The sequence below is a fragment of the Lytechinus pictus genome, chromosome 1, assembly GCF_037042905.1.
Source record: "Lytechinus pictus isolate F3 Inbred chromosome 1, Lp3.0, whole genome shotgun sequence".
Classification (NCBI taxonomy): Eukaryota; Metazoa; Echinodermata; class Echinoidea; order Temnopleuroida; family Toxopneustidae; genus Lytechinus; species Lytechinus pictus.
In genome coordinates, this window is record NC_087245.1 from 7,038,141 (window position 1) to 7,063,516 (window position 25,376).

The window sequence follows — 25,376 nt, forward strand, 5'->3', positions numbered from 1 at the left end:
TTTGTAAATAATAATAGTTCGACATTCCATTATTTATAAATAATGATTATTTGTTTTTCATTATTTATAAATAATGATTATTTGTTTTTCATTATTTATAAATAATGATTATTTGTTTTTCATTATTTATAAATAATGATTATTTGTTTTTCATTATTTACAAATAATGATTATTTGTTTTTCATTATTTATAAATAATGATTATTTGTTTTTCATTATTTATAAATAATGATTATTTGTTTTTCATTATTTACAAATAATGATTATTTGTTTTTCATTATTTATAAATAATGATTATTTGTTTTTCATTATTTATAAATAATTTGTTGAGTTTTCCATTATTTATAAATAATGATTATTTGTTAAATAATGAAAACGTCTACTTCATTATTTATAAATAATTTTTTGCGAGTCCACCATTATTCTCATTATTTATAAATAATCATTATTTAATGTTCGAGCTTTCCATTATTTATAAATAAAGATTATTTGTTAAATAATGAAATATCTACTTCATTATTTATAAATAATAATTTTGTTTCAATATCCCATTATTTATAAATAATCATTATTGAAAAATCACGAAAAAGGAAATCGCACCATGAATATTCATATCATGGGCGGTCCCACATTTGCATGTTATAGCGAGTTTTCCATTATTTAATAAATAATGGCATTATTTAATAAATAATGGTTATTTGTATATAAATAATGATTATTTGTATATAATGGCAAACTGTAAAAATTGTTTATAAATAATGATTATTTATAAATAATGGGATATTGAAACAAAATTATTATTTATAAATAATGAAGTAGATATTTCATTATTTAACAAATAATCATTATTTATAAATAATGGAAAACTCAACAAATTATTTATAAATAATGAAAAACAAATAATCATTATTTATAAATAATGAAAAACAAATAATCATTATTTGTAAATAATGAAAAACAAATAATCATTATTTATAAATAATGAAAAACAAATAATCATTATTTATAAATAATGAAAAACAAATAATCATTATTTGTAAATAATGAAAAACAAATAATCATTATTTATAAATAATGAAAAACAAATAATCATTATTTGTAAATAATGAAAAACAAATAATCATTATTTATAAATAATGAAAAACAAATAATCATTATTTATAAATAATGAAAAACAAATAATCATTATTTATAAATAATGAAAAACAAATAATCATTATTTATAAATAATGGAATGTCGAACTATTATTATTTACAAATAATGAAGTATTACTTGGAATTATATATAAATAATTAGAAATGATATTTTATATAATAGTAGTTATTTACAAATAAAATGTAAATTATATATAAATAATAGTTATTATTTAATAAATAATGATTATATAACAAATAATTGTTCTATATAATATTGGTACATTCGGCGCCTCATAGTAACACAGGTCTGACTGTGTAAAATGGGGAATAGCAGTTCTTTCTGCAGCTGAGCCTGAAGCCTCGTACGTTCAAGGTCAACGGACTTTGAACGGATCAATCCCGGGGAACAATGTGACTTATATGAGTGTTTCATCGCATGAGAGGACTTTGTTTTGGTTTCATCCGACCATAGTAGGTCCATGCTCCGACAAATCCCATTTTATCCGAGTTACCATATCATATTTAGTGCTTCTCAGCCAATCAAAATCAAGAAAAGTTGTCAGAGCCTGGGTCAAAGCTGACAACTTGTCGGTAAAAAAAACACACACAAAAATGGGGATGAAACCCCGGATGAAACGCGCTCCACTTCACGCCCTGGACACACCTCCAAATTCGTCCAATCATATTCCAGGGTATTGATGGTGTGTATTGATCGCTGAACTGTTTTTATTAATTTCGCGCTAGATAGCGCTGACTGTGTCGTCTCTGTCGTGTCGCACGTCGATTGTCATGCAATGCCGTCTTTAATTTAGACGTGGACTGTTCTTTCATATGCTTAATTGGAGCGATATAGCGTTGGCAGAAACAACTGATCTGTACAGAAACGTAAAAAAAGAGGCGAGGAATCTGTGCTGTATTTTGGTTATGACAACAGATATCAACGATAACGGAAAACGTCGCAAAATGACAGAAATTACTGTGTCTGTAGAAAATTTCATCGACGGAAAGTTTATGCCAGCCTCCAGGTTTCTGGATAGCTATGATCCATCAGTAGGAGAGGTTTGGGCTAGAATCCCAGCTAGTGGAAAGCATGAGGTTGATTTAGCAGTAGCGGCAGCCAAACGTGCATTTCCAATGTAAGTAGGCCTATCTGACTTTGACATGATCGGATTGTACAGACTAGTCGGTCGGCAAGCACTCAAAAAGAAAGTTTTATCCAGGTGAATAGTGATATTCATGTCTGGATCTGGATGTACGTGATGCAGGGCCCTACTTTAGTCCTTGGCATAACCATAAACGCATCCATAGTCAGTCATATATATAGTACTCATACTTTGTCATAGACCTAGACCAAAAGCTTCGGTCTCTGTTATGTTGGTTGTTCAGCTGAACTCCGTTGGCTTCACTCACCAAATACAGAGACCGAAGTTCTAGCGCGATCTGTACAGGGGACTCAATGGCCATATGTTTATGTACTTAAGATCGGATAAAAGTAAAACGGGGAAGTGAATTTGCGCGACAGCCGAGGTAAGTCACTGTTTTTGTTCCTTTTAACTTGATTTTTCTCCGTTTTTTGGCAATTGATGCCAAGAGGGAATATCAATTTGCATTTTGGTCGCGTGAATTTTCAAAATTTTTACTCATTAAAGACAAAAATTGAAGAGCCCCGACGGGGGGATTTTGCATTGCAAGTCCCCTAATGGTGGCTGCACGCTAGCGAGCCGTCTGTGTATGAGGAGAAATTAAAAAAAAAATAAAATGTTAAAAAACTCCTCGAAACAGACGGCTGCCAGCTGTCTATCATAGACCTTATCGCAAATAGATTCATGCAAAGGATCATGGGATCGTAAAGGGAGCAATAGCGCCGCTATTGTCCGGATGCGACCATGTGAACGCAAGCAGCTGATAATAAAGTGTACGATTTCCATAGTGAATCAAAATATGATCGACGCCCGCAGCCAACATTTTGCTAACTTCCAGTAATTGAGTAAACGCCCCGTCATATTTGTTCCAGAGTCTAACATCACTTTTCTTCTTGATTATGGGTGGCAGAGATAGATTTGCTATCTATAGTTGCAAGAATTACCACAGATTTTATGCAAACAAGTGCAATTTTGTTTCATTTTCGCGCACTGTCTGCATATTCTGAGCTGTGCAGCTGTGACTGTGCAAAGCGCGCTTGTACATGTATGCACGGACTGCAGGCACTCTCAGCCCAGGGACAGAGTACGACGGCGAGGCATTGGAGGAAATTAAACTGGTCCCGGAATTCCCAAGAAATTAATAAAATGATGATCAATAAAACAAAACTCTGCAGTAGATTTGATTACTTATATATTTTAGTAATATCGATTGTCAAGAATACATGTTTCATAAATACCGGTAATTATCTCAATCATGATTTTATTCAGATATTAACCGAACTGTGTTTTCTTTTTCTGTCCACAGACACATAATTATTGCATGTAATTCAGGATCATGGCCGGACATTCTGAAGTTTTATTAGTGGCCTGGTCCCAAGATTTTATAATACTGCAAAGTCAAAATATGAATTAAATAGAAAAAAAAATGTGAGAATAGATGAAAGTATAATGAGAGAAAAATAAGTTTAAAAAAAATGAAATGAGGAAGGTACGTGATCTGTGAGAGATGTAATTAGTAACTGAATGAGATGAAATTAATTGAAGATGCAAATTTTTAAATGATATTGGTTTTTATTTAAACAATGGAATATATATCATTTATATGAATTAAATTAAATATCCATCAGCGGCTTAATTTTCAGACAAAAGAAAATTGCAGAGAGGTTAGACCATGTAGAATACTATAGGGCCTATATATATATATACATCATAAAAAATGTTTTAAATTCAGGGATTTATTTAACCTTTATTCTGCATGTCATACGCCTATTTATAGTTAGCTTATTTCAATATACTTTATATTTGGTCTCTCCGGTCGCTCGATCCTTGAGTTTCAACCCCCCCCCCTCTATTATCATAGATCTTGTAATGATCAAACCCAAGAGCCCATTTGCAAAGGACTATTTCCCCCAAAATATAAAAAAAACTAGCTAAATTTACTAGTTTCAGAGATATATAATGGTCTACATTATGATTCCCATCCATATTCTTTAATCCCATCTTTAATGGAAAAATAGCCTCAGGCTCTTCGGATCACCGAAGTGCTCATTTCTAAAGTCGATCGGAATATGCCCGCAATCACCATGCTCACTTTTCCCACAAAATCTTCCCAAATTTAGCCCCAGAAAACTTGAAAAATACGGTGAGCATTGAGTTCATACTTTCACTGTGCAATCATGATACAAAGATTGTTCTATAAATCCACATTCAGGTATCCAAATAATATCAATACGAAGAAATCAGACTTATAAAAAAGCCTGGATTTTTAGTGACACTACACAAAACATATGGCGTTGTATGGCTTCCCGAAAGCCGATTCCGCGTTTGCTCCCTTTTCATTCCCGTGGTCCTTTGCGGTGACATACGCCCTTACGCGACGAACGCTATTTGCGATAAGATCTATCGGGTACTTAACCTGACCTGAATTTTGCTGGGACCGACAGGTGCAATACACCAGGTGAACACCCTATACTCTTTGACGAATAGTGTACACTGTCACTGGTGTAGTGGTCAATTTTAACGTGCATAGGTTGTGACTCTCCTATACTGTACATGGGACCAACATTTGCATCCTTTCCGATGGACAGAGTGTTTTCCAACTGCATTCACACCTAGCCTTGAGGACTCCATGATGATATTTTTAAATATTTTGACATATATACTTTTTCATCATGGAGCCTTGAACCGCCTCCCATATATGCATAAGCGAGACGTCCACACCCGGATGAATTTCCCTAGGAAATCCATATTTACAGGGTGAAATCGGTTTATAAGTGTGAATTTTATTGACATGTGAACCTTCAAACGCCTGATGCGTTTGAAGGGATAAAAATTGTTTCACTATGAATGGCAAAATTGAGAGGTTTCTTACCAGACCGATCTCGTGTAGATCCCTCAATCTGTTTGTCAACAAAGCAAATACAATAGGTCTGATCCTTGAACCGCTTTGTTATGACGTGCCTTCGATTAGGAATGTTACAAAATGCTGTTTTGAAGAACAATTTATAGATAAAAATTCTTATTTAACAAAAACTAAAATTTAATATGTTATTATGAATAATTATTATTATTACAATTATTTATAATACGTGATAATGAATAATTATAATAATTATTCATAATCACATATTGAATTTTACTATTTGTTGAATAATAATTTTTGTCTATAAATTGATCTTCAAAACAGCATTTTGTAACATCGCTAATCGAAGGTACGTCCTTACTAGAAACATGATTAGAATCATAAACGCTAATCACAGTCACGAGTACAATAGCAATCATCATGATTCAAGATTCACATATGAAAAAGGCCCTATGTTACTGAAAAATTTCAGAAATCTTGTCTTGCATCTTGATGGAAAATCTGGCTGCTGTCCAAACTAAAAGGTACCACATGTCAAGAATGACATTGTAAGAAAACTTGTGTAAAGTGTGTATAAAATAAAAACGGGATAGATTTGAAAAGTCTATAAAACTTCTGTTTCAAATTATGATGTCTATATTTTGGTGTTAATATGTGCTCTGAAGTCTTATCTTTCAAATTCCATTAAAAAAAAATTAGTTTCGTTCATGCTTGAGTGTACACGGAAGGTTCTTGTCTGGGGTTATGCCAAAATGGCATAAAATAATAAATATGATGATCGGACTTCTTGCTAATCAGCAGACTTCCTCTTAACCTTTTTATTATCTTTGCCATAATTTTCAAATTATGTGGTCTAAATTCATTTACAAATCTATTTATTTGCTTGAATTGTTCTGTTTCTTTTTAATATATGTTCTCTTTTAGCTTTGAATATTCCTTCAAGCAAAAACAATTTTTTTTCAACCGAAGTATGGGAGTGAGTGTATTTTCAAATCCTTTCATTCTATGCTACAAAGGTTATGGTGCCTTTTGAACAGTGGCATACAGATGGGCGGGGGCTCAGGGATGCTCTCCCCTCAAATGACCAAGAAAAAAGTGGAAAGGAAATAAAAGGAAAGATAGAAAGTAAAATATGATATTATTTTCTGAATATTATGTCAAAATCTATCACAGCGGTGGCGTCAAAACCAAATCTTAACCGAAGGTTAAGTTTTTGAAATGACAGCATAACTTAGAAAGTATATGGACCTAGTTCATGAAAATTGGCCATAAGGTTAATCAAATATTACTAAACATCCTGCCCGAGTTTCGGGTCACATGACCAAGGTCAAAGGTCATTTAGGGTCGATGAACTTAGACCATGTTGGGGGAATCAACATCAGAATCTTAATCTAAGGTTAAGTTTTTGAAATGTCATAACTTAAAAAAATATATGGACCTAGTTCATGAAACTTGGACATAAGGTTAATCAAGTATTACTGAACATCCCGCTTGAGTTTCAAGTCACATGACCAAGGTCAACGGTCATTTAGGGTCAATGAACTTTGGCCAAGTTGGGGGTATCTGTTGAATTACCATCATAACTTTGAAATTTTATGGATTTTATTCATGAAACTTGGACATAAGAGTAGTCAAGTATCACTGAATATCCTGTGGGAGTTTCAGGTCACATGATCAAGGTCAAAGGTCAAAGAACGTTGGCCAAGATGGGGGTATTTGTTGAATTACCATCATAACTTTGAAATTTTATGGATTTTATTAATGAAACTTTGACATAAGAGTAATCAAGTATCATTGAACATCCTGTGCGAGTTTCAGGTCACATGACCAAGGTCAAACGTCAATGAACTTTGGCCATGTTGGGGGTATCTGTTGAATTACCATCATAACTTTGAAAGTTTATGGATCTGATTCATGAAACTTGGACATAAGAGTAATTAAGTATCATTGAACATCCTGTGCGAGTTTCAGGTCACATGACTGATGTCAAAGGTCATTTAAGGTCATTGAACTTTGGCCCTTTTAGAGGTAATTATTAGATTGCTGTCATAACTTTCAAAGTTTATAGATATAGTTTTATAAAATGTGGATATAGGGGTAATCAAGTATCACTAACAAGTCTTAGGTCGCATGATCAAGGTCAAATCTCATTTATTGTCAATGAACGTGGTATTGTATCATTATGAATGGTGTTTTTTGTGAATAATTGTTTTATAGTAGTTTTCAAAATTAGCACTGCTGCTATATTGAATTGTGTGATGCAGGTGAGACTGCTAGAGGCGCTTATTCTTATCATTATTATAAGTAGCAGTATTGCTATTATTATTATTATCATTATTATTATATTGATAATAACAGTAGTAGTAGTAAAGTCATTATTATAAAATTGTTGCTTTTATTAATTTTGTGATAATTATTTTTTTATTAACTGTAAATTCTTGTCATTGTATCTTGGGAAAGAGCAAACTACATGTACATGTAGAATTTGAAGAGAAAAAAACTTGAATGTTTATACACTATATAGCTGTCAGTGTCACAGTAATTAGGCCTAATGTATTTAAAATGACCTTTGATATTGGCAGCAAGGAGAATGAATAGGCCTGTATGACTTGTATTTGCTTTGTAGTATATCTACATGTAGGCCAACATGTCATCAATATTATTATCTGTTTTTCACTTGAGAAAGATAAGTTCAAATATTTACTTATATATATTTGTAATCAAACAATGTTTTATCCAATTGGCATGCAGTGTTTAGTTGATAAAAAGTTCGTTCAACTGATATTTCAATATTTGATTACTCATTTCCCAATCTACACCACCCGATGATTGAATTACAATATTAAATTGGAGAAATTACTAAACCTGTGGTACTTTTCTTAGAAGATGAACAAATTGATAATACTGTACTTTTACCCCCCAGATAATGATTTTGACCTACCGATAATATATTGAAGTGAATTTCTTTTTTTTAATCATGATATACATTTCTTTCCAAATTCCTTTCTAAATAGATGGTCGTCCAAAAGTCCAACGGAGCGAGCAAAGGTGATGAACAAAATAGCTGATCTCATCGAAGAAAATCTTGACGACCTTGCAAAGATGGAGTCAAAGGACCAAGGTAAACCTGTCTGGCTGGCAAGGGCGGTAGACATTCCAAGAGCTGTGCACAACTTCCGTTTCTTTGCATCATCTATTCTCCACACCAGGAACAGGTGGGAAACCAACTTGAGTTATATCAAAAGAAACAATTAAAAATGAGGGGAAGTATAAAATCAATTTTCAACCCCATTCACATTCAGTCTCTTGCAACCATTGGATGGACAACTTCAAGTTTTTCTCATACAATGGATTTAAAAAAATCAAGGTCAAAGTTCACAGAGGTCATGCAAAATATCTCAAGAGGAATCATTTAAGGTATCAGTATCAACTTGACAAATTTACATGTGTGCATGTAAAAAAGGAACAATAATAATAAAGCAAGTTATAACTTAGCTGAAAAATCATTTTTCTTGGGATAACCAATGAACCATATGAATGATCATCAACTTCAAATTGTGCATGCTTATCTATTATGTTCTTGTAATATAAAAAAAAAACTGTTTGAGGGAACAAATTAAACTTGAAAAGAACTTTGCACTAGACTTGAAAGTAAAAACCATAGACTACCCCAGTCAACCACTCTCCTCTCATCCTCCACTGCCCCCCACCCTCTCTCTGCACTGTCCTCCTTTTTCATCCCTTTGGCCCCAGCTCCCCTCTTCTTACCCTATCCTTCACTTCACCCCCCTTTTGCCACCTTCCCTGTTCTCCCTGTCTCCCATCACCCTCCCCTGTCCTCTTTCCACATCCCCCTCTCCCCCCTCCCATCCTTAAACTTCCCCAGCCCCCTCTCTCCTCGCTCCTTACCCTCCACTATCACCCTCCCCTCTTCTCTCCAATCTCTTTGTACCCACCCCCCGGTCCCCTACCTCTATCTCCTCCCCATCTCCTGTCCTTGTCGCCCATCCTATACCCCTCCCCCCCCACTGCACCTCAACAAGATCCATATTTGTATTTCAATAAAATTCATTTTTAATTCTGTCCTAGTTCTACCATACTTGATGTTGGAGCAACTAACTACACCATGCATATGCCTATTGGAGTAGTGGGTTTGATCAGTCCATGGAATCTTCCCCTCTATCTACTGACATTCAAAATTGCACCCTGCATTGCTTATGGAAACACCTGTGTTTGTAAGCCCAGCGAGATGACTTCAGTGACCTCATGGATGATTGCCAAACTCTTGGTGAAAGCAGGTTTGTAATTGAAGTCAAAGGGGTACCTCAGGCTAAAAATAATGTGGTCTAAATAAACAGAGGGGTCCGTATTCTGAGCTCTGGTTTAACTTAACCCTAAATCTCCCGGGGTATTTTTATTCTTGTCATTCCGGGGGGGGGGGGGGGCCATTATGGCCCCCCCTTAAGATCTCAGCCACGGATTGCACGATCACAACGAAAATTTGCATGATGGTAGAGAATGACGTAATCTACGCAGTTGCATTGGTAAATTTCACTGAATTCATATATTTTTATCTTATATAAATTAATTATGCTAATTTATTCATGAAATCATACTTTTTGCTCTGATTCACTAAATAAAGCTCCTAGAATGCAATTTTTTGGTGAAAATATTCTTTATAGCATTCCTAACAATTGTGAATTAAAAAATTCTGGTACCAAGACCGATTTCTTATGTAATTTATTGTTTTTTTAATTTCTTATGTATTTCTTAGTTTTTTTACTTTGTGTTTTTTTATTGTTTTTTCGATGGAAAACGTTCCAGACTTTATAATTCTGATCATAAACAAGGCAAAATTAATTAAGTTTAATCAGTAAAAGTAGAAATAATGATACATTTATGAATTTTGGCTAATACACAATCTGCATTGGATTTGTACATGAAATAACGTTTATGAGCAATTTGGGGTCTGACATGCACTTACATAATGTTGCGTAATATCATAACCGCGTACCCGGGCGTCACAAATTTGGTCTCAAAATTTGCGCGAGACTTGAAAGTAAAAAGTCAGTGAGCGGCGAGGTCAAAAAATTTTGCGCAGCAGAATAAGGGTTAAACCATGGTCTAAATTTGTGGTTTAACTATTGGAAGCCAAATGTGGCATCCAGGGTCGATTATATAGAGTTGTCTATAATCAATGAATATTGTGTTGTGAGTCCCATGTATTTGTATTTCTTACATGTATGTACGTCACCACTTATGAGAGATAAAAGTACAATGTCAGTTCTTTATTGACTATGGGGATGTTTCACAAAGCTATTCATAAAGTTACACATGACTTTACAAACTACTGGAATATGGAAGTCATGTAGGTTTCTTATTCATTTTGCAACACAAAAACTATAGATACATGTAAGCTATCGATTCTTGTTCATTCTATTTACGTTATCAATTTTTCTATTGACACACATTGTAAGAGTTGATTTTTAAACTATAGTTGAGGCTATGATGATGATGATAATATTAGGGCAAATCCAAGAAATGGTCACCCTAGAAGTCAAAATTTTATCTCTATTTTAAGAAGTTATCTTTGGTTAAATAAAAAAGCCAAAATTTTGAATTTTAAAATTTCATTAAGAAAAATTTGGTAAGATGCTAATTTATGCAATTGCTAATTTGGGGCACCTAATATGCATAATTGGCAAAATGGGAGTTACGTATGGGAAAATTATAAAAACTTGTAGAAAATCAAAACAAAACTTGTGAGATTTAATAATAGCTGGGACATGGACCCCAACCTCTTATTACTTTTTTGAGAAAAAAGTGGTGTCATCAAATTTAAAGGGATGGTCCGGGCTGAAAATATTTATATCTTAATACATAGAGTAGAATTCACTGAGCAAAATGCTGAAAATTTCATCAAAATCGGATAACAAATAATAAAGTTATTGAATTTTATATTTTAGCGATATTTTGTGAAAACAGCCATCATGAATATTCATCAGGTGGGCTGATGATGTCACATCCCCACTTTCTGTTTTCTTATGTTATTCCATAAATTCATAATTTTTCATTATTTCATACTTGTGTGAATAATATGTCTACCTTATAATGAAATAAGTTGCAGCAATAAATATCTAATGCACTAAATCAGTTGTCAATCCAATTTTTCTAGTTGTTGGATGAAAAAAATTTAATAAACCTAATTTCATATTATAAAATACAAAAGAACAAGTGGGGATGTGACATCAGCCCACCTAATGAATATTCATGATGACTGTTTTCACAAAATATTGCTAAACTTTAAAATTCAATAACTTTGTTATTTGTCAATCGATTTTGATGAAATTTTCGGCATTTTGCTCAGTGAATTCTACTCTATTTATTTAGCTATAAATACTTTCAGCCCGATCCATCCCTTTAATATCCATATTAGGTCTTGTCCAAAGATGGAATGTCCCATACATAACATTTTGAGGACGTTCTTTTAATTCATTTCCAAGAATACAATACTTGTATTGTTTCTTCTCTAGGAAGTTCTAATTTATTGAGTATGAAAGTGATAAACCACAAAAAGTTTCCAAATAAATATTTTATTATTAAATAAAAAGTTAATTGAAAAAATGTTACGTATGGAATACATGTATTTGTACACAATGTCAATAGTGAAATGAATATGAAATGTGTGTACAAAGTCAGTGGAGAAAAATAGAAAACAAGAGTGCGCCAAAAAGTGATTTATTCACCTTTTTCTTAGTCTCTAAAGACTGCTTTGTTATAAATATTGATTAATGAACATAATTGAAGTGGAAAAAATAGTGAAAATTGAAAAATATTAAAAATGAAAAACAATAGAAATACATAAATTCTTGAAACCATGAAAAAACAAGAAAAAAATGTTAAAATGGCTAATATCCTTTACAGAGAGTCATATCAAATACCATGTATGTCTCTATAGTACATTAAAAAAGAAAAAAAAATCTTTTGTACTTTCTATTTTTGAAATTATTTGAATTTTTAAAATCATGGAGAAAAGTGTGTACATTCTCTAATGGGGACAAAATGTTCCATACAGAACTGTCCCATATGTAACATGTCATAAATTCTAATATGATCTAAGTACAGAGGGTTTTGCCTTATGAAACTTGCCTTCAATATACATGTACTTGAGTGTTGTCTTTTAATCACTGAGTTACAAGTTGTCAAATGAAATACTTTCAGAGAATTCTCAACTTGAAAAAAAAAATGTTAAAAAAATTGTCTTTTCTGCGTCCTATACTTAAAGGACAAGTCCACCCCAACAAAATTTGATTTGAATAAAAAGAGAAAAATCCAACAAGCATAACACTGAAAATTTCATCAAAATCAGATGTAAAATAAGAAAGTTATGACATTTTAAAGTTTCGCTTAATTTCACAAAAGAGTTATATGCACATCTCGGTCAGTATGCAAATGAGGAAAATGATGACATCACTCACTCACTATTTCTTTTGTATTTTATTATGAAATATGAAATATTCTAATTTTCTCCTCATTGTCCTGTGACCATTGCTTAACATTTTGTGGTTCAGTCAAGTTGGTTCTTATTGTCAAATCTGCAAAAAGTGAAATAATGTTTAATTCGAACAATAAAAAACAAAAGAAATAGTGAGTGAGGGACATCATCGATTCTCTCGTTCGCATGTGACTAAATTGTGCAAATAACTATTTTGTGAAAAATAAGCGAAACTTTAAAATGTCATAACTTTCTTATTTTACATCTGATTTTGATGAAATTTTCAGCATTATGCTTGTTTGATTTTTCTATATTGATTCAAATCAACACTTTTATGAGGTGGACTTGACCTTTAACGGTGCATGTTTTCTCTCTTAACCCTAAAAGGACTGGGGGCCATGATGGCCCCCCCAACGCTTTGCGCGATATTTCTGTAACGCAAAAAGATAGTGCCACAAAATTTTATGACTTTTTTTTTAAAGTCTCGCACAACTTTTGAGACCAAATTCGCGACATACGGGTATACTATCGCGACATCACGTGACTTTTTGCGAGGCAATGTCATGCCGAAAATGGCTAATTTTTATACTTTGTGTACAAAGTCTATGGGAGATGAAATTCATAAAAGGGTGATTATTTTTCGTTATAATTGGTCTGCTTAATCAATTTAGGGTTTAATTTAGTTGTTACATGGTCTGTATTAATTTCCATTGAAAAAAACATTGAAAAACAAAAGATGAAAGAACAAAGAAATACATGAGAAATTCTAAAAACAAAGAAATACATAAGAAAAAAATAGTTTTTTTTCGTAATTTTTCTTTGTAAAAACCTTTGTATTAGATAACAAAGATGACATCTGCAAAAAAAGAAGAAAATTTGAAGTGAAATACGGTGTTAAATATGCAAAATATGCAAATAATGCTTTTCATGAATAAATTTGCGTATTTTATTCATAATAATTAAAAAAAAATATTTTCAAATATTTTTTTATACTAGCTTGTAGTTTATGTGGTAAAGAATGTGCGTGCCAAATTTTGGCGCGATTGCGCGGACGGCGGCTGAGATCAGAAGGGGGGGCCATCATGGCCCCCCCCGTTCCTAAATAAATCTCAAAGAGCCCAGTCCTTTTAGGGATAAAGGTCAAGGTCATATGTCACTATTTTTTACATGATTATTCTTCTAGATATCAACCATCATGATGGTATTCAATCAAAGTCCCTTAACACTATTTTTCAGGTCATACTGTACCAGCATCTGAAATGGCCCATACGTAACGCGTGCATATTCTTGGACTTGCCCATTATGATAATAATAATGAATAAATAAAATAGTTGTATTGATAAATATAATAATAAAACTAATGATAATACCCTTTACAGGCTATATGATCAACTGGTCATTTGATTCTGGCTTGCACGCATACAGTGGCGTAACAGGCGGGGGGGGGGGGGGGGAGGGGCAAGCTGCCCCCCCCCCCCGGCATATTTCACTGGGAAAATTAAAAATAAAATAAAAATGGAAAAGGAAAAAAGGGAGAAAGAGAGGTAAAGGGAAAGAAAAGGAGGCAAAAGAGATAAGGGGGAAAAAGGAAAGGGAAAAAGTGAAAAGAAAACTATGAAAAAAATAAAAAACGGAAGGAAAGCGGGAAAGGGAAGGAAAGAAGAACATGTGAGAAAGAACAAATCATTCCTAAATACATTAGCATGATTAGTGAGAAAAGGAAGTAAATTAAAAGAGGACAAAATGGCACACAAAAGCGGGAAACGAAGGTAGAATAGATTGAGCCAAAAGCTCTCTTGAAAAATGAAGAAAAGGGACAAGATAAAAGAGAGAAGAACTTAAGAACATGACTGCCGAGGGTTGCCGAGGATTGAAAATAAAGAACGGGGAAGCATTGTGTATGAAGTCTGTTATAAACTTGCTAAATTATATGCAATAATGGTCGCAAGCAGGACAACAAAAAATCCTTAGACAAGGGCTAGACATTTCCCCCTATTATACTTATTATGTCCCTGCCTAAGTAAAGCTTTACACTGGTAAGAGTTACTGTAAAAAGCCTCTTAGTGCTTACTTTGGCTAAGTCTCCAAAGCTACCGGGGGCTCTGCCCCAGACCCTATGCAGTAGGGGATCTTCATCTATAACCATCATAGGGCTCTATAACGGGCCCCTGTATGTACCCTTCCTGCATTAAGCTTTACGTTGAGCACTTGCGTATGGGGGGGGGGGGGGCTTGGTTTCACAGCCAAGGGGAAATAAAAGAAAATAAAGGAGGCAACAAAATGAAATGAATGGAAAACTATGAAATATGTTATTTGCTGAATATATTGTAAAAATCTATCACATAATTCGCTGGAAACTTTTTAAAACAATTTTCCCACATTTGCTATGTTGCCCCCCTCTGGTGAGTTAATGTGTTGTGTAGAACTATATATATACCCACAATTTGATTAAAAATAGCAGACATTTGTAAGGCTTCAAAATCAAAAGGTTCCGCCCCCAAACCCCACCTGCATAGCAGTGGTGTACAGATGGAAGGGTTTGGGCCATGGCCCCTAAAAGTTCTACAACCAAGAACAAAAAAATGGAAAAGTGTAAGATATGATGTTATTTTCTGAATAAAATATCAAAATCCATCTCAAAGTTAGATTCTCAAAGAGGTGATTTTTTCTCACTCGCTTTGCTCGCTCGGGACTTATATTAAGCAACTTTTGCCACAAACGCCATACTGTGCCCCGTCTTTTTTTACTCATTATGCTACTGCCGCATAAAGCTTTGCCCTAATGCTTGGGCACAATCATTTAATAAATCCTGTTCACAGTGGTGTATACACCAAAAGGAAAGAGAGAAGGGTGAATTATAATATTTTCTGAATATTATGTCAAAATCTATCACAAAATTTGATTTTTGTACTACTAATGTCAAAATTTTTGCTTGCTTGCTTCGTTCACTCGCAACTTAAAAAAAAAAAATTCTGCCCTTTACGCCATATCTGGCCCCGCAACTGTTTTTGCCTCATTATGGCCACTGCCCTTTTCATACCATGATATATCCGGGAAAATTTGGGCTCTTGCCCCCCCCCCCCTCGGCCACCGACCCCTGTTACGCCCCTGCACGCATACAAAGTATGCACTTTCTCCTCTCCCATGGGAACAGAAGAAAGGTCATGCTTCGTTAAAACTTTTACTGACATTTGAGTGCCGCATGAGCCAGTAATTGTTAAACCATGCATGTAGCTTGAATCATTGCTTTATGAAACACCCCGTTGAAGCTTGTTACTATGCGAGGAATCAACTAGAATATTGTATGAATAATAAGAGTTTTCTTCCTTATCTTTATTATTAATTAGGTCTACCGAACGGTGTCGTCAACATGGTCTTTGGTGATGGACCTGAAGCAGGGTCAGCAATCGTTGAACATCCTGATGTTCCTCTTGTTTCCTTCACTGGTGGTACTGAAACAGGAAAGAAGATTATGGCCCTAGCCTCACCCCTCTGTAAAAAATTATCTCTTGAGGTATACAACTGTGTGATAATGCATAGTCCACAGACTTTCCTTAAAAAATAATCATGTATACATCTATTCTGCTTTGTACAGGTGTTCTTACAATTGATCTTTATCTATTCACAAATTTACAAACTTACATACTCTTATATGTTTTGTGATCTAGTTTTATTTATTCATTTTTGTTTTGTTTTAGCTTGGAGGTAAGAATGCTGCCTTGGTGTTTGATGATGTAGATCTTGATGAGGTCATCCCAACAATGGTAAAGTCAGGCTTCATAAACCAGGGTGAAATCTGTCTGTGTATGAGTAGGATCTTTGTGCAAGAAAACATCTTTGAGAACTTTGTCAACAAATATGTAAATGCTGCAAGGTAAGCCTAATACCGGGGGGGGGGGGGGGGGGCACTCAAATTATATTTTGATGGGAGTGTGCCTCACGAAACTCTGAAATGGGTGTCTAAGGAACTGACTACAAGGGTAAAATACAGGGTCTTGGGAACTAGATATGTACCGGGCGGTGTGAAAAACAGGGTCTACCGAACTGGATTGTGGTACATTAGATACGGTGCATGCTAATGCTGTGCATGTATGTGGGCGCTAGCGGTGCATAGAGCTGCTAGCAGAGGGAGTTGTGAAGCCGTGCGTGCAGCTCTCACATGCGTGCTCGCACTGGACAAATTTGGCAGGGCTTAGGGAACTGAGATGTTTCGTAACGGGGGTCTTTTATGAATGGAACTTTTGTCATTTGGAGTATCTAGAGAACTGAAAATTAGGTCTGAATAGGGGGTCATCAAAGCAGCACATCCCTGTACCACCAATATATGTGAGTGCCCCCCCCCCCGGGCCTAATACTGGTGTATATTATGTAGGAATGTCCTTTCAGACACACGATGATATAGCGCCATCTTGTGGTGGGCTGATAGTAGGCAGTGTATGAACATATCTACCCTTTTTGCTGTGTAGTATCACGTTATGATGATTCTCTATAAATGCTGGACTCCTTATATACACTACTCAAAAAAAGTTAAGGACCACTTTTTAAAACGTACATAAAGATTTTATACAAGGTGTTTTATTTCTGGAAATACCTCAGTACAACTGTCCTAAATGTCCTTAAACACGCTGTAATCAATTTCACGCATGGGTGGTTTCAGTTGTTGCACAATGTCTCTCGCATCACTGCACATCCTGAAAAGTGGGCCCCGAGGGGTATCAGCTACCGACATGAAGTGGTAAAAACGAATGTCTGAGTGTCTTTCAGGCAGTTCAGTAACGAGTGTGACCACCTCCTGCAGCAATAACGGCTTCACAGCGCTGTCTCATGGAGCTGATGAGGCGATTGATGTCTCTGACGTCCAGTGCATCCCATGCAGCCTCCAGAGCCACACCCAGCTGCTGCAGTCCAAGTGGATGGGCTTCGAGCTGCTCGAGACTCCTCCCCATCATGTCCCAGACGTGCTCTATCGGGTTTAAGTCCGGGGACCTCGCTGGCCACTCCATACGCTCAATCCCCTGGCCCTCAAGGAACTCGGTCACCACCCTAGCTCGGTGGGCACGGGCATTGTCATCCATGAAAATGATGTTTTGTCCCACATTTTCTGCAAATGGCACCACTATAGGTTCAAGGACCTCATCCCTGTACCTCACTCCTGTCATTGCTCCCCCTGGGACCACGTAGAGACGAGTACGGTTGGCGTAGGTGATGCCTCCCCACACCATGACGCTGCCTCCCCCATAACGGTCATGTTCTGCAATACAGGGGTCTGCAAATCTCTCTCCTGGTCGCCTCCAGACTTTTGAACGTCCATCATTGTGGTCAAGGGAAAATCTGCTCTCATCTGTGAACAGAACTCTACGCCATTGCTGTCTGGTCCATCTGACATGCTCCCGGGCCCAGTTGAGACGAATTCTTCTGTGAGCAGGGGTGAGTGGGACACACTGAGCTGGCCGTCTGGCATGCATATTGGCTCTGTGAAGTCGGTTACGGATTGTTTGAGTGGAAACAATCACTCCAGTTGCTGCAGCGAAGTCATTGTTGAGGCGGCGTGCACTGTGAAAGCGGTTGCGGAGGCTGAGATTCGTCAAGTAGCGATCATCTCTAGGGGTTGTCGAAACTGGTCGGCCACTGCGGGGTCTCTCGGAGTATAGCCCTGTCTCTCGGTGTCTTTGATTTGCTCTGCTAATGACACTGTGTGACACGCCCATCATTCTGGCTACTCTTCGCTGACTGAGGCCAGCTTCCAGCATCCCTAGGGCTCTGGCTACATCTGTTTCACTTAGGTGGTGTCTTGGCATTGCTGTTGTAGGCAAGTTGTTGATTGTACAGACTAAAGACGGAAAATGCTTTGGAAGACACTTGTCTTATGGCCCACTGCAATGATGCCAGAGACATCATGAAAGAACTGCATGTGTGAAATTGATGTCATTGTGTTTGATGGCATTCTGGACAGCTGTATCTTGGCATTGCTATTGTCAGCAAGTTGTTGATTGTAGAGACTAAAGACAGAAAATGCTTTGGAAGCCACTTTTGTACGGGCACATTGCAATGATGCAAGAGACATGAAAGAACTGCATGTGTGAAATTGATTTCATTGTGTTTGATGGCATCCTGGACAGCTGTATCTTGGCATTGCTGTTGTCAGCAATTTGTTGATTGTAGAGACTAAAGACAGAAAATGCATTTGAATCCACATTTGTACCACTTCACAATGGGCCCACTTTTCAGGATATGCAATAATGCGAGAGACATCATGCAACAACTGAAACCACCCATGTGTGAAATTGTTACAGGGTGTTTGAGGAGATTCAAGACAGCCATATTCGGGTATTTCTAGAAATACAACACCCGGTTTGAAAATTGTATACACACATTAAAAAGTGGTCCTTAAAGGGGAATCCAGCCTTGGCCATAAAATGTTGTGTTGGGAAGGAGAAAAATAAATTAAACAGAATGGTGAAAGTTTGAAAGAAATCTGACAAGCAATAAGAAAGTTATAGCTGCTTTAAAATTGAGATAACTAATAGTATGTAGATTTCAAATTGGCCATTGGGTAAGTAAATTATGACAAGGGGCACGGACAACTTTCCCATAGGCCATGTACTTTATTATCAGGGATTTGTGGTTTTCTCCTAAGTACCCATTCCCCTGGGGCAGTAATCTAAATATATCCCAGGTAGTATATTGTTTTATGTCCTCATGAAAGAAAAATATAATTTGAAATAAAACTTTTGGGAAAAATGACATTTTAGCCATGATATGTATTAGAGTACACAGAAGAGAAGTCCTTGCCTTACATCACTATGACATCCCATATGCGGCCAATTTGAAGTCTCCATGGGTATAGTGATTACCAATATTTACAAATTTAAAAAATTCATAACTTTCTTGTTGTTTGTCCAATATTGTTCAAACTTTCACCTATCAACTTGTCTGATTTTTCTTTTTCTTATAAAAACAAGCTTTTATTTGGGTTGGATTCCCCTTTAACTTTTTTTGAGTAGTGTATTATTGTAACAGCAGTGCTATCAGCAATGTCTAATAGATTATTTTACTCTTCGAACAATAGATTATTTGTACTCTTTGAACATCTTTTGCTGTGCCTGATTTTTGCTGCAATTTTGTCATTAGTTTAATTTTCTCAACTGACAACAGGTGCAGATCAAGCCAGGTTAGATTTTTAGATTTTTTTAGGAGGCCTGGTATTGTTAAAAAACAATATGGCCCCCGAAAGGCTGCAGTTATTATCTTTGCTGTTATGCTGAACGCAAGAGATACGTCTGATCTGGCGAAGACTATGCACTTGTGGCTGCGAAGCAGCCAATGCCTATACACTCCCGTCTGCCGGATCAATATTCATGTATTCATCTCGTCGTTGGACGTGTTGTGGTACCGGGATCTGACCGGTACCTGTATTGCCGTCGTGTGCCAACAACTTGAGATCATAAAAGGGAATATATTATCGTTACACAGAGGGATAGCCTGGTAGATTTCACTTTTTCCAGATCCCTCCCGTCGTCAATAATGCTACGAATGGCAGATTCTTAAAGGTCTGAGAATTTTTCACTAGGTATGCAGAATTTATCGGCAGCACAATCCAAACTCTCACAGAAGTTTCTCGCTTGTACTCAAACTCGCCATTGTGGATGAAGAGAGTGACGTCATATCACATTACCTTCTTCTTTCCAACGTATTTCTGATTGGTCTGATTTATTTCTTATACATATGCATGATAATTTTTCGTACGAAAAACTGGCGTCATTTCAAAGTCGATAATAAAAAAACAACATCCAAAGCAAGACGGAAGTGTATAGGCGGTGGCTGCTTCGCAGCCACAAATGCGTGGTCTTCGCCAGATCAGACGTATCTCTTGCGTTCAGCATAACAGCAAAGACAATACCTGCAGCCTCTGCCTAGATTATAGGCTAAATCCGGCTTGGTCCGTGCCTGGACAAGGCTGGTAATATTTCATGCATAAACCATGAAAGCTTCACTTCATAAAGCATATTTTCAAATCCAGTTTCACAACCATCTTTGTGAATTTGGTCATTTTATTTGCGACTTGCCTTCTATAAATAAATCTAATTGATGGTATTTTTGTCTTTCTAGCAATATGTTGGTTGGTCCTCCCTCAGAAGCATCCTCTAAACTTGGTGCCCTCATCAGCAAGGAACACCTTAATAAGGTCAAAGGTTATGTTGCACTCTCTGTAGAAGAAGGTGGCATGATCCATTGTGGTGAAGGGGTGGATGAGATATGTCTTCCACAAAAATATAAAAATGTAAGGTATTTCTCTATTGTCACTGTAAGTACACATTTACAATAAATCAAGGAAATGAAGGAATAGCAATCTTGGTAGCCATGATTAAGCCCCGCAAAATGCACAGCTCATGTACAAGAGATACTAGAATACTAGTAACAAAATATGAGTTGGTAATTTTCATAAGTACACTTAGAGATCCAGAAAGCATGTCAAAAAGTTTTCAACTATATCTATTAATACAAGATCTTGCACAGGAGTACTTAGGGGGGGGATTGGACAACATAGGTCAATTATTTTAGTATTTTTTGGTTTTAAATATCATGGTTTAAATGTTGAGTTTATAAATACTAAGTTTTTAAATATCTTCATACACTAAAGTGATGCAAAACATAACTATCATATGGAAATGAATGTATGTATGAATTTCAATTTTCTTCCTTGCTAGGGTTATTACATGCTACCTACTGTAATAACAGGACTTGGACCCTATAGCAGGTGCATGCAGGAAGAGATCTTTGGCCCTGTTGTATGTATCGCTCCTTTCACCACAGAAGAAGATGTAAGTTGCGTGGTAGATCTAAGATATCAATGTTTCCAATGGGTGGTATTCTGAAAATTGTCTTAACTTTTCTTGTAAGTCAGCAAGATAACAGCTCGCTAAAATTCTCTTAAATTGGTATTCCGAAAATTGTCTTATCTCTGTAAGGACGTCCCCTATTTTATCTCTGACACGCCCAATATTTCATCATCAACCAATCATTAAGCTTGTTACATGCTTAGGTCAACCAATAGAAGCATCTCTTCTGAAAAATAATGAAGCTCGTTGTTGATATGAGGCGTGATTTCCTTGCGCCCCCGACGCTTATGCTTGTGCGCTTCTGTGCTAAAAATACACGTGGCTCTTCTCAAAGACATATTTTCTCTGAAAAGATTCATCGTCTCGAGCACCAATTTTTAATTGTTTAAAAGTCTACCAAGTCGTCATTATAATGTCTTTGGAATGTCTCCTTTTGTGAAACATGATGTTCTTGCGGGATGCAGCAAGAAATAATTATTGCAGACGGACAAATATCACATGCAACAATAAGTTACAATAGCCCCCTACCTCTTGTAATTTTTTTGTATTTTCCAAGGAAGTTAACAGAACGCAAAGATAAGAGAATTTTCAGAATACCTTTTATCTCGATATGTTATCTTGCGCAAAGGGATATTTATGCGCCTTTTTTAACTTTACGCATAATTCTAGCTCAGACATCATACGCGCTCAGCGAAAGTTACAAGAAAATTTACAAGAAAAGATACAAGAATTTTCGGAATACAGATTTTATTGTAACTCTAAAGATACAAGAATATTTCTCTTAAGACAATTTTCAGAATACGGCCCCAGATCATCCCTGATGTCTTTCTTGCAGGCTTAAATTACTGCTTAAACACATATCTTATTAATGGATATATCTTGCAAGTCCCAATGATATTCCATTGATGTTTAATAGTGGGAATGACAGAAATGTTTTTTTTCGTCAACTGCTTTGGGCTTTAATTTCTGGGTTACTTTTCATAAACACTTTTATGAAATGTAAAAAAGTACTATCAGGAATGAACTACATCAATCTAGTAGGCAAGAAGACTTATATCACAATGTTTTTTATGAATTGTATGAATGGGTCCTTGAATCCATTTCTCAAAACTTTTATAGATATTCTTACTTTGATGAAATCAGTAGTATGCTCAGGAGTTAATCAAAATCAGTTATGCCACAACGGATTCCAACTGGGGCTGGTATGTTGGACATGAAACGATCAGAAGAAGATGAGATAGCGCTTTATATCCTCTGGCAAAAGTGCTATATTATATAATGAACAAATATGTATGCAGAGCTGCCAAGTAGTACGTTTTGTACGTATTTTGTCCGTTTTTTGTTTAAAATCCGTATGTACGTTTTTTCCATGAAAAATATGTTTTTCAAAATTTTGAGTATGCCTTGTAATTCATGTATGTGCCTTTAGTTTAGAGTGATTTGTACGAACGTAGAGGGCAGCATGCAACACATGGAACTGAACTTCCGTGGGCATAGATCGGCACTTGCGCTATCTCACATGTGTATGGCCACCAGAGGAGATGGTCGGAACTATGGTTCCTGAAGTGATGCTGGAATTTCCGGAGGGGCACAGCCCTAAAGGAAAATTGTTGCGTTTGCTTCACTGAGGGGACCATAGTATCACCAGACCTCCAATCAGAGTCCGTATATATCAGGTTTATATCCGTCATCGATACTATTATTATTATTATTAAGTACAACAGATTGGAAATTTAATTGAATGAATAACAATAAGGATTCGGTCTTTGAGTGAGAAATTATTAAAATTTGAGAAAAGGTGGACGTGATTGATCATTGCGTGTGCATACGCACACTGTTACAATCTCATGCGATTGATTTAAGCCCTTCCTATCAAGCCAAAAATAGTTTTGGACCTATTTAAGGCTTGGGGTACTATTCCCTGGCTTGTGACGTCAGATGTCGGGATTCATGGCCATTTTTGCAAATTTTATGACATTGGTTGGAACTATCATTGATCACATGACAAGGTTTGGACCAATCACCTGTTCAGATTTTTATAATGACAGATATAAATTCAGCTATTGTAATTTTATTAGGTGGTCTGTCAAAGACAGATCACCTCTTGATTTCGCTAGAATTTTCTTTCTTTATTTATTTATTCTTTATTTATTTTTATTTCTTCCGTACACTTTTTTGTACACACGTTCACTGGAAATCGACATGGTCAATTTCCTTCAAATTTCTGTCAGTCATCAAGCCCTATGATTTCAAGTTAAATCAACTTTTTCAAGGTCATCGTGACGTCATCCAGGCGCCATTTTGTAAAAATCAGGTCATTATCATATCTCGATAACGAGTCATCAAAAATCAACTATATTTGGTATACATCAACTTCAGGTCAACGGTCAACTAAAAATTTAATCAAATTCCGCGCGCGCACCTCGACGCGCACGTACGCGCGCATTAAAATTTTAAAATGCTCAAATTCGTTCCAAATTAATTTTACATACGTTTCAGGCCATTTTAAGCATTTTGCAAAAAAACGCGCGCACGCACATGCGCGCTGCATTTTTCAACATAGAATCGCCAAATTTTTTTATATCAATGCACCGATAATATAATTCTGAACAATTTGATACCTTGATCAACCTTCTACGACAAGTAATAACGAAATTATCACCCGTTAAACTTTGCAGCACGTGTGCGCGCGAGCTCTCACTACAGGCCATATATGGGCAAAAACAGGTCTATTGAAAATTCACTGTAGCTCTTTAAATAGTCCGTTGACCCCAATTTTTTTTTTCATATATCGATAGAGTATGAGTTGTAGATTTGATTTCATGTCACCATTGTCCCTCAATTTGATCATGACGTCATCAAAATTGCGCCTAAACTGAAAATTTCTTTTTTTCAAAAATGACGTCATCAAATTTATCCAATATTGATCATTTTTCGCCCAGATTTCGATATGTTGTAGTTTAGAATGTACTCTTTCTCGTCAGTTAGCATGAATTTTCATTTTGAAAAACGCATCATGGTGTAAAATTGCGATGAAAAGAGGCATGTCATTTTTCCTCATTTTACGTGTAATCTCTATGGGACATGACTTTTTCTCAAAACTAGATTCTACATTCCTCTATTTCGTGAGCTATATCTCCATTTTTTCTTGTTAGTTATCCCTGAGCTTTTGGTATGATGTAGCAGAGATTCTAAGCTTTCGGAAGTGTGCCCTCCATTTTTCGATCAGATGCCAGGATCATGCCCGTTTTTCGCTTGCAAAATTGGATTTGTAATTCTCAAATTTGCTTACGTGTAATCTCTATGGGAACGTGTAATCTCTATGGGGAATATCGTGGCTCAATGGATAACGCACTTGACTTGAGTTCTCGGGGGCGCAGGTTCGAGTCCTGGGGGTGAACAAGATGATTTTTTTTTTCTTTCTACCACCTCGTACATGATCTTTTATGATAATTAAAAGGTATGAAAGTTAAAATTTAGCAAGATTAAACAGATTATAATTACTTTTTTCATATCACATGTATTTTCATATATCAAAGAGACCCTTTTCACAGTGCTTTATCATCTCCCGTCTTTCACAAGTATTCCATCCATAATGAACATTCCGTTGTCATCATGAAGATCATATTGATCTGCTTGAACATGGTAATGGTGATCATGATGGCGAGAATAAGGACAGACCACCTAATTCGTCCGCATGACGAATTAAAATCTAGTTATTATTATTGTTGTTTGTTATTGTGTTGCTGCTGCTGTTATATATTTTTCGTTATTACTTTACAGGCAATTGAAAAGGCAAACTCTGTGAAGTTTGGACTCTCCGCTTGTGTTTGGACCAATGATGTTAGAAGAACACACCATGTTTCTCAGAAACTACAGGTCAGTGTCTGAAAATTCTT

The 25,376-nt window shown here is 35.9% G+C and overlaps 1 protein-coding gene across 1 annotated transcript in view; it reads left to right on the forward strand.

The window, feature by feature from the left end:
* Positions 1–1,720: 1,720 nt before the first annotated feature.
* The window catches only part of LOC129256634 (2-aminomuconic semialdehyde dehydrogenase-like), a 28,355-nt gene continuing 4,699 nt past the window's right edge, over positions 1,721–25,376 (forward strand). Inside the window, exons 1-8 of the mRNA XM_054894795.2 lie at positions 1,721–2,273; positions 8,157–8,357; positions 9,232–9,440; positions 15,985–16,151; positions 16,336–16,511; positions 20,747–20,918; positions 21,346–21,459; positions 25,261–25,356. Of these exons, the coding sequence (XP_054750770.2) occupies positions 1,969–2,273; positions 8,157–8,357; positions 9,232–9,440; positions 15,985–16,151; positions 16,336–16,511; positions 20,747–20,918; positions 21,346–21,459; positions 25,261–25,356 (1,440 nt within the window). The 5' untranslated portion in view covers positions 1,721–1,968. The remainder of the gene's footprint in view (positions 2,274–8,156; positions 8,358–9,231; positions 9,441–15,984; positions 16,152–16,335; positions 16,512–20,746; positions 20,919–21,345; positions 21,460–25,260; positions 25,357–25,376) is intronic.